The sequence below is a fragment of the Myotis brandtii genome, unplaced genomic scaffold (genome assembly GCF_000412655.1).
Source record: "Myotis brandtii unplaced genomic scaffold, ASM41265v1 scaffold54, whole genome shotgun sequence".
NCBI lineage: Eukaryota > Metazoa > Chordata > Mammalia > Chiroptera > Vespertilionidae > Myotis > Myotis brandtii.
The window spans coordinates 432,626-448,363 of NW_005369989.1; the positions used below are offsets into that span (position 1 = coordinate 432,626).

At 43.0% G+C, this 15,738-nt stretch overlaps 1 protein-coding gene across 1 annotated transcript in view; it reads right to left on the reverse strand.

The window, feature by feature from the left end:
* The window catches only part of NEK10 (NIMA-related kinase 10), a 143,971-nt gene that overhangs the window by 96,080 nt on the left and 32,153 nt on the right, over window positions 1–15,738 (reverse strand). The window contains exons 6-11 of the mRNA XM_014549224.1: window positions 13,326–13,410; window positions 5,811–5,852; window positions 4,513–4,591; window positions 3,327–3,394; window positions 2,485–2,564; window positions 1,070–1,156 (exon numbers count right to left, since the gene is read on the reverse strand). Of these exons, the coding sequence (XP_014404710.1) occupies window positions 1,070–1,156; window positions 2,485–2,564; window positions 3,327–3,394; window positions 4,513–4,591; window positions 5,811–5,852; window positions 13,326–13,410 (441 nt within the window). The remainder of the gene's footprint in view (window positions 1–1,069; window positions 1,157–2,484; window positions 2,565–3,326; window positions 3,395–4,512; window positions 4,592–5,810; window positions 5,853–13,325; window positions 13,411–15,738) is intronic.

The window sequence follows — 15,738 nt, forward strand, 5'->3', positions numbered from 1 at the left end:
AAAACCGCTGGTGTGCAAGCCTGTCCTCCTCTCCTACACTATTCACTCGTATCTTATTCATCTGTGGTTCGCTAACACTTGTGCGGAGGCTGTTAGTTGGGTGAATGAGTTCAGATAGCCAAGTCTTTAAGGATAGTTTGTAAAAGAATGATAAAATGACCCTGGCTGGTTTGGCTTAGTGGATGGAGCGTTGGCCTGTGGACTGAGGAGTCCCGGGTTCGATTCCGGTCGGGGGAGCGTGCCCAGGTTTCGGGCTCATTACCCGGTGAGGGGGCTTGCAGGAGGCAGCCGATCAATGATTCTCATCATTGGTGTTTCTCTCTCTCTTTCCCTCTCCCTTCCTCTCTGAAATCAATAAAAATATATTTTAAAAAATGATAAAATGGCTTTAAAGAAAATCTAGGGGGGGGGGTTACTATTTAAGTGTCTGAATTTAAGTGTCAGAGTTCTATTACTTGACTTTCTGTAATCTATTTTGCCTCTTTAGAAAATTATTTACTTGACTACATATCAAATGATGTTGGCTGCAACTCTATTTAAAGACAAACTAATAACTATCTGTATATAGTAATTCTTTAGAGCAACATGTAGTTCAAGTGAATGATTTAATTTTACACTAATTTCTGTTTTGAGTTATAAAAACAGGAGGTCAGGAAACAGGCCAGTACCTGTCTTAATTTATTTTACTGGCCTTCAGCAAAATAGATTTAAGCAATTAATCATTTCTTCAACACACAATCTGAAATTACTAAAAATAGAGCCGTGTCAGATTTTCTTTCCTTAAAGAGACAAGATGCAAATAAATGCAATAAGAAATATATTAAAGATGTGATCATAAGATTTATACAATTTGATTCTATGCCCAGATCTAGAAATAATATAAGACTAAAGAAAGATAAATCAATACACCACTTTGTTCTACTTACTTCATATAAACTTAAATAGAAAACAAATGCAAAGCTGACTCATGATATTCAGTTATAATGTAAAAAACATGAGATAATAAAAAAAATAATAACCATTTTCATCAAATATAAGACATTGCCTTTTTCCCTGTGAACAGTCCTACCTTTTGGAAAGTAAGTCATATTCATGTAAAATCATCAGCAGATTTTCTACAACGTTGAGTTCACTTATCTTCTCCCTACATTCTGGGCTACAAATTGAAAACTATTAGTAACTACTAAAAACATGGTTTACCATATTCACTTATTTAATATCCCAGCTCCCATATTATCTCAAGAGGAAAACAAAATGCATTATAATTCCATGGGGCACGGCTGCATCAAATTCCAACATTCAATTAACATTATAGGTCATAAATCTGTTTAATAATAGTGTGATGATAACTTAATTCCTTTTCTGCAAAGGGAATCATGCTGTTCACCAAAAAAGTAATGGTCAGCACTATTCACAAGAGCTAAAATATGTAAATGAATTATTTGTCCTCTGACAGATGAATGAATAAGGCAAATGTGATATAGACGATGGAATATTATTCAGCCATGAAAATAAGAAACATGGATGGACATGGAGGGCATTACACTAAGTGAAAGAAGCCAGGAAGAGAAAGGCAAATACTGTATGTGGAATCTAAAAATAGCATCAAAACAAAAAAAAAAAGCTGATTAAGTAGAAACAGAGAATAGAATGGTGGGTGGGTACCAGGGTCTGGGAAGAGGAGGAAATGGGAATATATAGGTTAAAGTAAAGGTATAAACTTGCAGTTATAAGAAGAATGAATCCTGAGGATCTAATGGTGACTACAGGTACTAATATGGCATTGTATACTTGAAAGTTGCTGAGAGAAGATCTGTGTTCTTATCACACACACAGAGTTAACTACGTGCGGTGATAGATGTACTAATTACGTTGATCTTGGTCATAATTCCACAATGTATATAAATCATCATGTTGTACACTTTAAATACATACAATTATATTTCAACTGTTTCCTATAAAGTTGGAGAAAAAACTCAAAGAGCAAAAAAATAAAAAAGCAATGATTCACTTATTGGCATAAAATATACTTATAGCTCTTTTATTTTAAGTAATCACATCTATAAGAGGACAGGTTATTTAGGTTTTTTTAAAGGGTAAAATTGTTTGAAAATGTTGTAGATGTCAAAATAAGTACACAGGAAAGAATGGAAAAAAAGGTTAGGGAAATTTAATTGTCAAAGAAATACTGTAGTAATTTTGAAGGTAGAAGTAACTAAACATTGAATGAAAGACTAGGTAAATATTTCTGGTTAGGGGAAAAAAAGAAAGAAAAATTTAAACTGTGATTTGCCTTTCCAACAGCTTAAAATTTAAAATGATGCTTTTCTATACAAAGTCCTTTTAAATATATATGTTAATGGAATGCCATGCTTATTTTTCTGAGTAGGTAGCAAAGTAACTAAAAAAACTAATCTATTTGGTATCTCTGCCACCTAAATTGCTACAGTAGTAGAACTGGACAGTACATCAAAATACACTTACCTTTCAGCCAAACTAGTCAGAGCCAGAAGGGCACCCAACAGAACACTGGTATCTCGGGCACCGAGTAAATTTACTAATGTCTGAAAAAATGAAGTAAAAGAAAGTTTAATTGCTTAAGTATCACACGTTTCTTGAACAGTATAATGTTTCCATGTAAAGATCATAAAGGCTTAACCTCAGAGGGAGTTCTGTTAAACCAGTGGTTTTTAACCTTGGCTGCACATTAGAATCACCTGGGAATGTTTGTAAAATCCTGATTTCTGGGCCTCATCATTAGTAACAAAGAAACAGAATTTCCGGAGGATGAGGCCCAGAAATCAGGATTTTACAAAGATTCCCAGGTGATTCTAATGTGCAGCCAAGGTTGAGAACCACTGCTCTAGCACCTTGTAGCCATTCCTTGCCCAGGACAGAAAGGAAAAGGGGCCAAGCCACATGGCCAGCCTGGTTCTCACCCTTCCCTCTATTTCTTGTCTTTTCAAGACAAGAGCTGTGATCTAAAAGTCTTCCCTCTGGTGCCACATGGAATGTATTTCTATGAATATACACATTGCATCTGTTTATTTGTAAGCACGCACCTAGGATCAGGGCTTTGCAACATTTAAATTAAGTAATAAACTTAGCTGGTATTAAGTGATATGGGGGGGAAGGATTTCAGAAACCCCTGATTTGCTCCTTGGGCTGATAGAGAATATGAGAGGGTTAGCAGAGATTTATAAATTGAAGCTCGGTTAGCAGATCTGAGTTATAATGACATAGAACTTGACCGCAGGGCTCTGAACCCCACGCAGCGTGAGCCATTGCCACGTGAAGCTAAGTCTTGGCTTTCCAGGACCACTCACCTTGTGGGCGCCGCTTGTGGTGACCCATTCCCTTTGGTCTTTGACAGCAGCAAGCTTTTGGAAAATATCTACAAAGAAAGGAAATAACTCAAAGAGGGATTCGGAACTTAAGGAGGGTGGTACTCCTAGCACCTCACGCCTGAAGCATTGATGGGCAAGCAGAGAAAGGGCAATGGGAAAGGAGATAGCACAGAAGGAACAATGGAGGGAGGAAGAACTGGGTGATGTGTGGTTGTTTTTTAATTCAAGAAGTACCTCTCAAGCCCAGCTAGTATTTATTGTATAACACTATTATCTAATGAAATAAGGGAGGTAGCAAAAAGGCAAAGCTTTCCTTCCACCTGAAGTTAAATGAGTTTCTTAACTTCGTTATAAGTCCACAGCGAAACCTGTCTTTCCAAGACCCTCCTCATAAAGATGTCAGCTTGACAAAGAGGAGAGGGAGGCCAGCAGATGTGACGGACCCAGCAGGAGTCCTCGGCTGAGGGAAGCTGTTGTTTTCAAAAAGCCTTCCTGATGCTCTGGGCTCACCACCTACACTTCTCTCCCTGTAACTGAATCAGGATGCTGTCCAGTAAACAGACATGGCGGGAAGCCAGCCTGCTCACAAGGAGAGTGGGCTGGGTACCCCCACAGCAGGAAGGCTCTGGTCGTCAAACCCGAACAGGATGGAAGGTGGGGCTGGGAAGAGCCTCCAGAGAGAGAAGTCTGGGTGACCAGAGAACAGCTCACCACACAGACCAATGATTTCACATTATTGTTAATCACATCAAGGCTTTTTCTTTTATATGCTTTTGATGTTCCAAATGTTTGGAGGTAGGCATCATTATTAACCTAACTTTATAGATGAAAATTGAATAGCCTCTGACATTAATAGGAATTAGAGGAACCAAAAAATATGTTTACCAAAATCTACTGGTATGGAAGTCTCTCTTGCAATATATAGCGAAAGCTTGGGCTCAATGAAAATATTCTGAAACGTGAAATTGGGCTTTTCAAGGTAACAGTTGTGATCTAGAAGTCTTCCTTCTGGGCATATTTTGGCACTGACTATAACAATTGGCATGGAGTCTCAACACATAAATGTTCAAAGTATCCCTTTTCCTGCTGCGCTGCAAACACCGTGTTGCTTATTCTGCACGTGCAGAGTTGGCTGTGCCCCCCCCCGCCCGCCGGCCATGCTTACACGTCATGTTGACCAGCTTGCCCACACTGTGCTGCTCCTCGCCGTAGCTGAGGTACTCAGTGGCCACGATCTCCATGTACTGCAGGAGGGACCAAACCAACAAGTCAGAGGAGAAGACACCAAAAGCACACAAGCAGGTGACAAGATTGTGCACTTCTATAAATGAGCTGTAGGTGGCGCAACAGATTCACCAAATAATAGTGCTTCCGGGCCCCTTTCATTCAAGTGCAAATAGGTGGCTGCATTTCTGGATTCTTTGCCTTCTCTTGCATGCCCTGAAGTTAGGGAGGGACCATGCAAAAACTGCATAAACTCTCAAAAGTCCCCCAATAATTTGTAGATGAATAGGTTTGTAGTGTAATTTAGTCTCCAAGTATAAGATACAAATAAGATGCATAATATGGAGTACATAGAATTTTATTTCTTCAATGTGACTTTTTAGTAGAATTTAATTTCTGATATTATAATGGGGGTTAAAGTGGATAAGAATGTCATTTACAATTTTATGAAAGACTATTTCGTTAAATGAGGTAAATCTCCAGCCAATTTTTTAAAATCTTAAAAACAAAAGCTAGATCCCAAAAATGAAAATAACATAGATTTAACATTAAATTGCCATTAAACTTCATCTTCCTTTAATCATTCAGAGTGAATTTTGAGGGCCACAGACTTATGAAAACCATTTTTCTGTACATGCTATGGGTTTGGGGAGAATGGACTGTTTCAATTCAATGCCATGCCATGCCATGTTTTAGCAAATTAACAAACCCAAACATTTGATGAGCTCAACACATGTATTCTCCTGCTTACTTTCCCTCAGTAGTTAGCAAAGCTGAAAAATAAATGAAGTTAAAATCATTCCTCACATTGTCATTTACTGGGTAAAATTTTAGTGAGCACAGTAATTCTTTTCAAAAGCGTGAGAAAGTTGCGAACAGCTTCATCGCCAATATTTTCTCCCATCACTGGGTACGTGCAGCACTGAGGACTGGGCCTGCCAGCCAAGGTCTATTTCTTTTCATTACTAACTAAAGACATGTGACCTTTAATAGCACTTTCTCGTTTCAACAGGCTAGGTAAAGTGAGCCCAATTAGCCAGAACAAAATGTCATGGGTCCCGCCCTGCCCCGTGAGTGTCCTGCTTCACACTCTCACTTATTAACCCTGCCTACTCCTCCCCTGGGCAGGCAGCCTATGGTTTGAAAAAGCCATCCTCTGTCACATACCTATGTAATCCTCGCCCAAAGCCATGGCGCAAAATGGAAAGGCAAGACCAGCCACTGCAAAAGGAATCTTACCTGAGCTAGGCTTTCAATCCCATCCAAGCTGTAGAGTATTTCCTAATAAAACAGAAACAACAGAGCATACATAAAAGATGGGGGGAAAGTTGTATTTTGCATGCAATTTCTTTATTAATTCATAAGATTTAGAATTATTTTATGAAGGTCCACATTCTACCATCAATGTGGAAAACTTGAATGCTTGTCGTACTACATTTAAGATAAACTGTTAATTTAAAAGAATGAAATTTGGATTGAGAATCAGAAAATATAAATATGCTCATAACTTCAGCCAGACGCCTCACTTTTTCACCTTCTCCGATGTCATCAGGAACAGGTAGAGCTCAAAGGAACGGTTATATATTGCTCCCTTTAATCCTCTCATGCTGCAGATAGGCCAACTAAGACCCAGAAAGGTAAGCCACTTGCCTAAGTGATAAGTCATGATAAGAGTCTAGGGTCACCAAATTCCCAGACCCTTCCTCTGGGCTTCTGCCTGGTGTGGTCCGCAGACTGGCGGCATCAGCCTGGCCTGGGGACTGAGTGGAAACATGGAATCTCCTGCTGACTCACACTGAGTTTCAACGAGATCAGACGAGACTGCAGGCTTCTCCTTAAAATGATTAGGCTAATGGTCTTCTTAAACCTACGCTCTGAGCCAGGGTGAGCGTCATCTTTGCCAAATGTCTCCCACACAGGTCTTAAAACCCAATTCCCAGTCAAAAGGCACCTCAGCACAATCCCGAAGCTTCCTGAAAGTGCCAGTGAGGAAGAGAGGGGTCGGGAGGCTGGAGACTAGCTTGGAACTATGAATAGGAAGTGTTCTCGGGTTGTTCACACTGACATTTGTTTTCAGGCCAACGTAGTTCAGGTGGCCCTAACCTGTTTAATTAAAGCTGTATTGACGTCTCACTTCTTACTTAACATGCACACAAGGAAGTTATTTGAAATATAAACATCAGCCTTTGGTCCAGTTCTGGGAAGTGCAGGAGGCTGAGTACACGAGTGTGAGAGGGAACAGTGAAGTCCCGCCAGGAAGCCGTCCGAGGGAGCAGGTGGGGCAGGTGGGGGACAGACACGGGCTCTCAAGGCCTCCGGGGTCAAGGTTTCCTTCTTCTGTGCGAAGTGAATTTGGAAACACTAAACATATCCATGTTTAAATTAAGAGTGAAGGGACATTTATAACTCAATTAAAAATAGTTCTGTGACTACCTATTCATTTGAATTTTCTTCATTGCTATTCATGCCAGAAAAGCTATAATTAAAGAACACAGGAATGTTGTATACATTATCCCTAGTGGTGTTGGGATATTTTATACATATAAAAATAGAAATAACATTTTAAAACTATTAATATTTATTCTACAATTATCTTTTTTTCATTTCTGTTATGTAAAAGCCCTGGGTTAGGCTCTAACGAGGACACAAATATGTAGATGGCAGAGGCCTACTTCCTGAACTTCAGGCATAAGGTAGATACACAGAGAACTGGAATTTAAGGCAGAATTTGGCCAGTCTTATAAGAAAATTATTCATGAAGTGCTATGGGGTCCTCAAACTTTTTAAACAGGGGGCCAGTTCACTGTCCCTCAGACCGTTGGAGGGCCGGACTATAGTTTAAAAAAAAACTATGAACAAATTCCTATGCACACTGCACATATCTTATTTTGAGGTAAAAAAACAAAACGGGAACAAATACAATATTTGTATTTGCATGTGGCCCGCGGGCCCGTAGTTTGAGGACCCCTGGGCTATGATACCCCAGAGAAGGGACACGTGCTATTTTGCTGAGAAGACTAAGGGAAACTTCATAATAAGAGTGATGGGCTCTGATGGGCTGAGAAAGATGGGAAAATCTGCTGAGAACAAAATGGGGGAACAGGGGAAGATAAAGGAGATTCCAAGCACAGAGAACAGTAAGCTCCAAGGTGCATAGAAGTTGTGCAGAAAGAACATCAAGATGTTCCATAACTCTGCAAAGCACCTCCATAACTCCAATAAGGACACTGTTGGGACTACTGTTAGAAAAGCAGGGTGGGATCACACCGCGGGAGGACTGAGACAGGAGCCTGGATTTGGGCTTCATCAAGTGGACCAGGAAACCCAATGAAATGTGTGAACAAGGGACTGATCAGAATCAGCTGTAAGGGCTTCCCCTCTAGTCTTAGAATGAACTGGAGAGGCAAAGTGTCATCTAGAAGCCCAGGTGGTTTGCCATGGCAGTGGAAAGGCAGATGGAGAGGCGGAGATAGTCTTTGAAGTGGAATGAAGAGGAAGACACATTGGAAGAAAGAAGAAGGCATCACCATATTAAAGCCTGGGTGACGGGGACAGGGCCATGATTAACAAACACCAAGAGAGAGAGAAGACTAGACTAGGTTAGAGAAGACTTGATTTGGATATGTTGAGTTGCTGATAGGATATACAGGTGGGGAAAAAAAGTACAACAGGCCATGAAAAATGAGATAAGGGCAAAAGGTTCAAATCTTGGAGTCACTGACATGAAGGAGATATAAATTTGAATGAGAAGAAACCAAGGAAACGCGATGACACCAAGGAAAAGAATGATGTCTAAATGATTGGTCATAGTCAAGTTCATATTTTTAAAATTTTGTTGTTGTTCTTGTTTGTTTTTTTAAGTTCATCTTTAAATGTTTACCTTGACGAGAAATATATCAATCCAAAAATTAATGTTAACAATATGGGACTACGTCAGTGTTTCCCAAACTATGTCATTAGGATTATCATTCTACTCTGTGCAGTGGGTGGTATTATAAATTCTACCAAAAAAAAAAAAAAAGTTTTGTGATCAAATTCAAATTAGCTTGGGAAATGCTATGTGCTAGATTACACAGAGTTTAACAAAGTGCTTCATCATAGGACACCTCAGAGCTTTTACTATGCTGCTCCAATGGGAGACCTAGAGTGCAGCCTTTCTTAAATATACCCATTGGAGCACAATTCTGTTCACAGAATACTTAACCACTGGGAAGCACAGTTTGAGAAGTGCTGTTATGAAATATAAGAAGGGCAAAGAGGTCCTGGCCAGGTGGTTCAGCTGGTTGGAGCATCGTCCCATGCACCAAAGGGTAAGGGGTTCAATTCCCTGTCAGGACACATACCCAGTTTGTGGGTTCAATCCCCGGTCGAGTGCATGCGGACAGCAACCAATCCATGTTTCTCTCTCACATTGATACTTCTCTCTGTCTCTCTCTCTGTCTCTCTCTTAATGTCTCTCTCCCTCTCCCTCTTCCTTCCTCTCTCAATAAAAAAACATATCCTTGGGTAAGGATTTTAAAAAACGTTTTTAAAAAGAGCAAAGAGAATTCTGTTGCTATATACTCAAGACTTCACCTTTCATTTATGAAATAAACATTCCGCCCCCTCCCATTCTCCTACGGAGACTGGAGCAAGGCCAGGAGATTGCTCACAGACCCATGGTCATCCTTGTATTTCCTTTGGTTACACTAATAGGATTGCTCCAACCTGAGAGCATCAACTAGAGAAAAGCAAGACCACAGGGTATGCACATACCTGGGCTTGACAGCTCTGGTTACTGATCTGAAAAGCAAACATGGCTGCCTGCTTAGAGTACAGCGACACCTCCTGCTTGCCCTCCAGGCCTCAGTGTTTTCTCCCTGGTCACAGCCCAGAGGGTCACAAGACTGGGGTCTGTAGTTCTGAGCCTAATGACCTGGAGAAAGTCCTTTAGTGAATAAGACCTCAGTTTGATGTGCAAAATGTGAGCAAATGTCCTTGTTCTGCCTATCCCGAGTTTTTCCTTTTATTTAAAAAAAGGGGGGGGGGGATACAATAATATAATACAGATAAAAAATATGCCTAAAAAAATGGAACACACTGCACGCCAACATGGGTGTTGTTAGTCCACCACTATTTCTACCAAAATGTCATTGCCATTAGACATGCTCATCCTAAACCTGCTCAGCAATTAAAGCAATGCTAAACACACGGCAGAGCCCTTGATCCTGAATCACTAACCTGATCATTTTCTGTGTTAACTTATCAGTATTTCCACGCTGCTGATTCCTCCATCACAATTTTAAGATCCCTCTATGCACTGGCCTTTACTTATCTCCCCAGGAGTAATAGTAACCACTCTTCTAAAAGGCTTGAGGGAGAATTGAAGAGGTCCATTTGAAAGTTATTGAATATAATGTGCTACAACAGTGCTTCTCAAACTCTTTGGTCTCTGTACCCCTTTACACCCTTACACATTCTTCAGAACCCCAAAGACTTTGCTTATATGGGTTATGTCTATCTACATTTACCACATTAGAAATCGCAAGTGAGAAATTCCTAAAACACAAGAGCGCACAGCACATATTTCATCAGCCGTCACAGCCATGACATCATCACGCAACCTGCAGCCTCCGGGACACCGCACTGCACGCTTATAAGGAGTGAGAGCAAAGGGGCAGATGATACCTGAGCGTTTTCTTGAAGACAGTTTTGAACCTATGGAACCCCTGAAAGGAATTCAGAGACCTGTAAGCAGTACCTGGATCACACCTGGAGAACCATTACGCTACTGTGTCACCGGGATGGCTGTCCCCATCATATCACTGGAATTGTGGGGCTTAAATAAAGGGGAAAGTTTGAGAATGCAGATATGTGGTTGGGAGCAAAGAACAGCAACAGCAACAAAAAATGATAGTTGAAGCCAAGAGCTAGGAAGATGGGGAAGAAGATGATAAAGAAAAGAACTTTGGGCCCTTCTGGCACAGCTCAGTGGTTGAGTGTCAACCTATAAACCAGGAGGTCACAGTTCAATTCCCAGTCAGGGCGCATGCCTGGGTTGCAGGCTCAATCCCCAGTGTGGGGCTTGCAGGAGGCAGCCAATCAAAGATTCTCTCTCTTTGTTGCTGTTTCTCTCTCTCTCCCCCCCTCCCTTCCTCTCTGAAATCAATAAAAATATACTATTTTTTAAAAAAGAAAGAAAGAAAAGGACTTTGGGAAAGTTAACATTTAGGAAAGCAGGATTTAAAAAAGGACCAAGTACAGTAAGTAAAAGAGAAGAAGAACGAAAAGGGCTGAGGAAGAGCTGGGGGTTGGTGCAGGCAGAGTACGGGACAGGCGTGCCCTGCTGCAGAGGGCTGGGGAAGGTGAGGCCGAGACAAGGCCGCTCCGCTGGACTGTCTTCTCACTGTTGTAATTGTAGTTTGGAGCTTTTAAGATTTTCCCTTTAAGTGCGGGACAGGCGTGCCCTGCTGCAGAGGGCTGGGGAGGGCGAGGCTGAGACAGGGCCGCTCCGCTGGACTGTCTTCTCACTGTTGCTGCTAATGTAATTGTAGTTTGGAGCTTTTAAGATTTTCCCTTTATCCTTGATAAGTAATGAACTATAATGAACCCAGCTGGGAATTTATCTTTATGCTGCTTGGAGCTCCGACAATACCTGAAACCTCGCATGTCTGCCTTTAATTAAGGAAAACGCTAAGCAATTGTGGCTTCTCTTTCATCCAGTGTTTTCTTGCTGGAATCTCCGTTAGGCATAGCTTGAAGCCTCTCTACACTGGCAGGAAAGACTCAATCTGCAAGCCACCAGCTTGCAGCCTCTGGGTGAAGGAATGATGATGGAAGACTGCCACACTATGGACCAGGGGTCCTCAAACTTTTTAAACAGGGGGCCAGTTCACTGTCCCTCAGACCGTTGGAGGGCTGGACTATAGTTTAAAAAAAAAAAAACTATGAACAAATTCCTATGCACACTGCACATATCTTATTTTGAAGTAAAAAAAACAAAACGGGAACAAATACAATATTTGTATTTGCATGTGGCCCGCGGGCCGTAGTTTGAGGACCCCTGCTATGGACTATTTCAATGGCTTCCAGAGAGAACCTTGTACACAGAATTCCATGTCCAGATAGAAAGGAAGTGGGTTCACGTCCTGACCTTTCAAAAAATGTAGTGATGACGGTAAGATGGGAGATTGGAAGGGATAACGGATCAAAAAGGGGGTATTTATGATAAAGACAAACAGAAGGGGCGCCACTGACACCATAAGAAAGAGAACAGATGGGAGGGTAAGCCTTGGCAAGGATGCGGGATGTTTCCTTTGAAACAAGGAGAGAAGTAAAGTTGCATAATCCAAATATTTCAAGCAACAAAGAGGAGGAAATAGGAGTGCTCCCACTGGGATGTCTTCAGATTTCCCTGTAAAACAGATGTAAGGTGATGAGAGTGACAGGGGCAGGAGGCGGGTTGGGTGTGAGAAGTGGAGATGGTTTGGAACAGCCGCTGTGGATCCTGCGATACAACCAGCGGGGACAGGAATGCTGAGCCGCGGCGAAGGCTCGCTGAGACTCTGCGGCATAAACGGTCGTAAACCCCAGCCTTGCTTTGTGACTTTGGCCAACAATTCTTGGCAACTTTAGATATTGAATAACTGCCTGAGCACATGCTCTTCTTTGTGAAAAGGCTGCCAGAAGGAGCGACTCGGAGAGCATCCCCTTCTATGGAAAGATGAAACCAGATAGAGATATAGTTTAATATGTGTTTTGGTCACGAAATCCCATAAACAAAGAGGTTACTGCATTCTTTCCTTCGGAGAGCAGTACAATCAACCCTGTTTCATTCCATCAAGAACTTGGCTGAGAAAGGAGATCAGCCGAGCATGACACAACTGTCATCAGTGTTCTGAACAAACAGGACATCTCTAAGGCAAATATTTTCCTAATTCCTATAAGCCAAAGCACTAGCTCCCCACCTGCCTCCAGGAACACTTTCCTTCGCATTATAGATGCACTGTTCTCACCCCAGTTGGGACATGCTGGAGGGAAAAAGCGGGTGCTATTAATAATTACGTAGGAACAGTGAGCACACACTGGGACTGACTGGGGCAAAGTGGAACATATGGTCCACCCTTATCATATGTGACCCACACTGCATTGCTCATGGCAGCTCAGAAATGTGTGCAACACACAGTACTGTGTGGTTGGTCATGAGGGAAATGAAAACTCCCAGAAAACTGTGAGCAACCAGGACAGAAAGCCATCAGAGATGCCCTAAGTCTCATAGTCAAATGATTATGGTTGGCTAAACTGTAACAACACAAAGCCAGCCTAAAATACAGGAGGAGGAAGGGAATGGTTCTTCTAAAGGAAAAATGTGGAGCCACCATGACTCTAGAGCCCCGCAAGAGCCCCCACTGGTCACAGCTGACTTTGACCTAGCAAGCTGCTTAGCCTTGAACATGCTAGAAGGTGTGGCCAAGTGCATACCTCTCTGAACTGCCTGTGGTTTTCAATGCCAGCTAATAATGAAAACATAGACCAACGAGTAATCCACTTAATCCCATAGGAAATATAGTAGAAATGTACAGATTTTCTTTTTGGTCCTCATTAAATCACTTCTCTCCTATCTTTCAAATAGCAGATGAGATACTTGCCAAATTTGAAAGCTATTGAGTTGTGAGAGAAAGAGAAAGTTAACATGGTCTGCTTCAAAGAAAACCCACCAGTGTTTTATTTTATCTTCATCACCAGTACAAAATATCTTTATTTTTTCCAACCAACCTGGTAACATGGATCCCTCATGAGTAGTCTCAGACAGATTAACACTCTCAGAAAGTGAATAGACGGGGCTCGATTAACCCACTCTCTGAAAGAAGAAAACAAGAGAGAACATGTTTGTTCATGTCTAAAAGACGAACATGCCAGTTCATGAACACCACACGACTATGAAGGAGAATGAGGAACAGCATTAGTTTATTTCAAACGTAATCTGCAATGGCAATGGTTATTTTGAACTTACACATCTGTCCCATGTTCATGCAAAACACATGAAAGCCATCATTACCACTCTGACGTAGAGGCCCCCCCAGTTACGTGGTTTACAGTGCCGTCACTGACTCCGGGCAGCCCCTGACCAGAACAAATAGCTAGAAGGTCCAATAATTAGATTTACCTTAATATGAACGTATGCCCTAATGACTAAAAAATAACACACATACATTAAAAGGAAAATATTCGTATCTTATTCTTTTTTATATATGTTTTTATTGATTTCAGAGAGACGATGGAGAGAGACAGACAGACAGACAGACAGAAACATCAGTTATGAGAGAGAATCATTAATCAGCTGCCTCCTGCATGCCCTCTACTGGGGATTGAGCCTACAACCGGGGCATGTGCCCTGACCGGGAATTGAACTGGGACCTCCTGGTTCATGGGTCAACGCTCAACCACTGAGCCGCATCGGCTGGGCTGTATTTTATGCTTAAATAACCACATTTACTTATCAATGGGATCAGTGCCCCCTCGGGCACCAAGCAACTTCTGGAGCCTTGGAATCAGACTGGACAGCACCCCACTGTGTCCTCTTCCACCTGCTATTGATCATAGCGACCACGGAAAACCCAGCTTCAGTAGGCGATGCCATCACCTCTAGGAAGCAGCACGAGCTTAATGTGGAAATCGTCAGCTACCCTGAGGAGCTTGCACTGTGTCTGATGGGTGTCGAGCATCGCTGTTTTCCTTGAAAATGTAAAATACCCATGACACCCCTGGGAGTTCTCAGCAAGCAGTTTGAGGCCCTGAGCCTCCGCTGTTTCCTATGACAGCCTTCTGCGACTTTCTCACACTGGACCCTCCCAGGGAATTAGAAGGATGTTCTCTAAGGTGACATGAGGCCGGAACATGCAGATACATACCACCAACACAACACAGGGGGGACCCCTGACCGAGGAGGAAGGAGGCTGGGCACTGGGGCACCGGGAACTTGCCGCGTGCACCGGGAACTTGCCGCGTGCACGGAGGGCCCTGCCAGGTGAGACCTGTCTCACACTGCCCTCCCAGCTGGTCCCACATGGCACGTGGTGCAAAAATGGACAGAAACCTAAAATAAAAGCGTCTGCTATCCATGCTTAGCCAAGAAAAACTAAGAAAGACAGAGGAAGATTCCAGATGAGACTCCACAGAATTTCTCTCTCCCTTTCCCACCCCCCAGCTGGGCTGGCTGTGCATGGGGCAAGGTTACCTTATTAAAGATCTGTCAAGTGAAGCATTGATTGCGCCGTGACCCCAAGCCAACCCTCGCCTGGCTTGTCCCATATTTGTTACTCCGTAGTGTAGAACTCAGCGTCGTCTTCTCTAAGATCCTGAAATTCAACTCTGCCCCCAAACCTGCACATCCCAACCTGAGTGCAGAAACCCCACCCTCCTCAAAGGCAGGACGGACATCTGTGGTCACTGCCCCTGGAGGCATCGTCCTCCAGCCTATGCTACCCACACTCCACTCCAAGCCATTCACCATTCCTTCCATCTACCCAGACTTGGCTCCTGGGAAGGAGGCTGGGAAGCCTGCTTTCCCATGGCTTTATATTCCCAGGGGTGATTGGCAGCTCTTTATAGACACAGCCCCCAGCAGAGGCCTGGCCCGGTGGGGAGAAGTTGGGCAAGGAGTCCCGAGAGCATTGCTGGCCGAGAACTATTCCTCCTGCCATCACAGAGGCTTCTGGCTGGAGCTGCCCACCACAGCGGCAGTCGACCCTACGACCCTTCTCCAGCCCAGGCACATGACAGCGACACCTTGCCTACGGAGGCAACCCATCCCAGGCAGGGCGACCAGCCAGGCAGAACTACCCCAGGCCACACTGGGAAGCTACGACAGTTCATCTGACCTCCCCACAGTGGGAAAAATAATGCCAATTTGAAATACACTTTGAATCTAACACACAATCACCTATGGGGACACCTGTAAGGGTGTGGTTATTTGGAGGCTCCTGTCACAGAGAGCACCTTTGATCTTATCAATAGGGAGGTGGCACACGACTACTCTCCCTTCGGTGCTGGAAGGCTGACTTGTGGCGCAAATGCTCCGTCCCAGAGACCCTACCAGAAGGAACCATCAAGTGCAACGGCGCCCGGCAACCCGATGAGGGTTAACGCTGACTGCTTTCATTACTTAAAGGAAAAGCCAGGGGCCTGT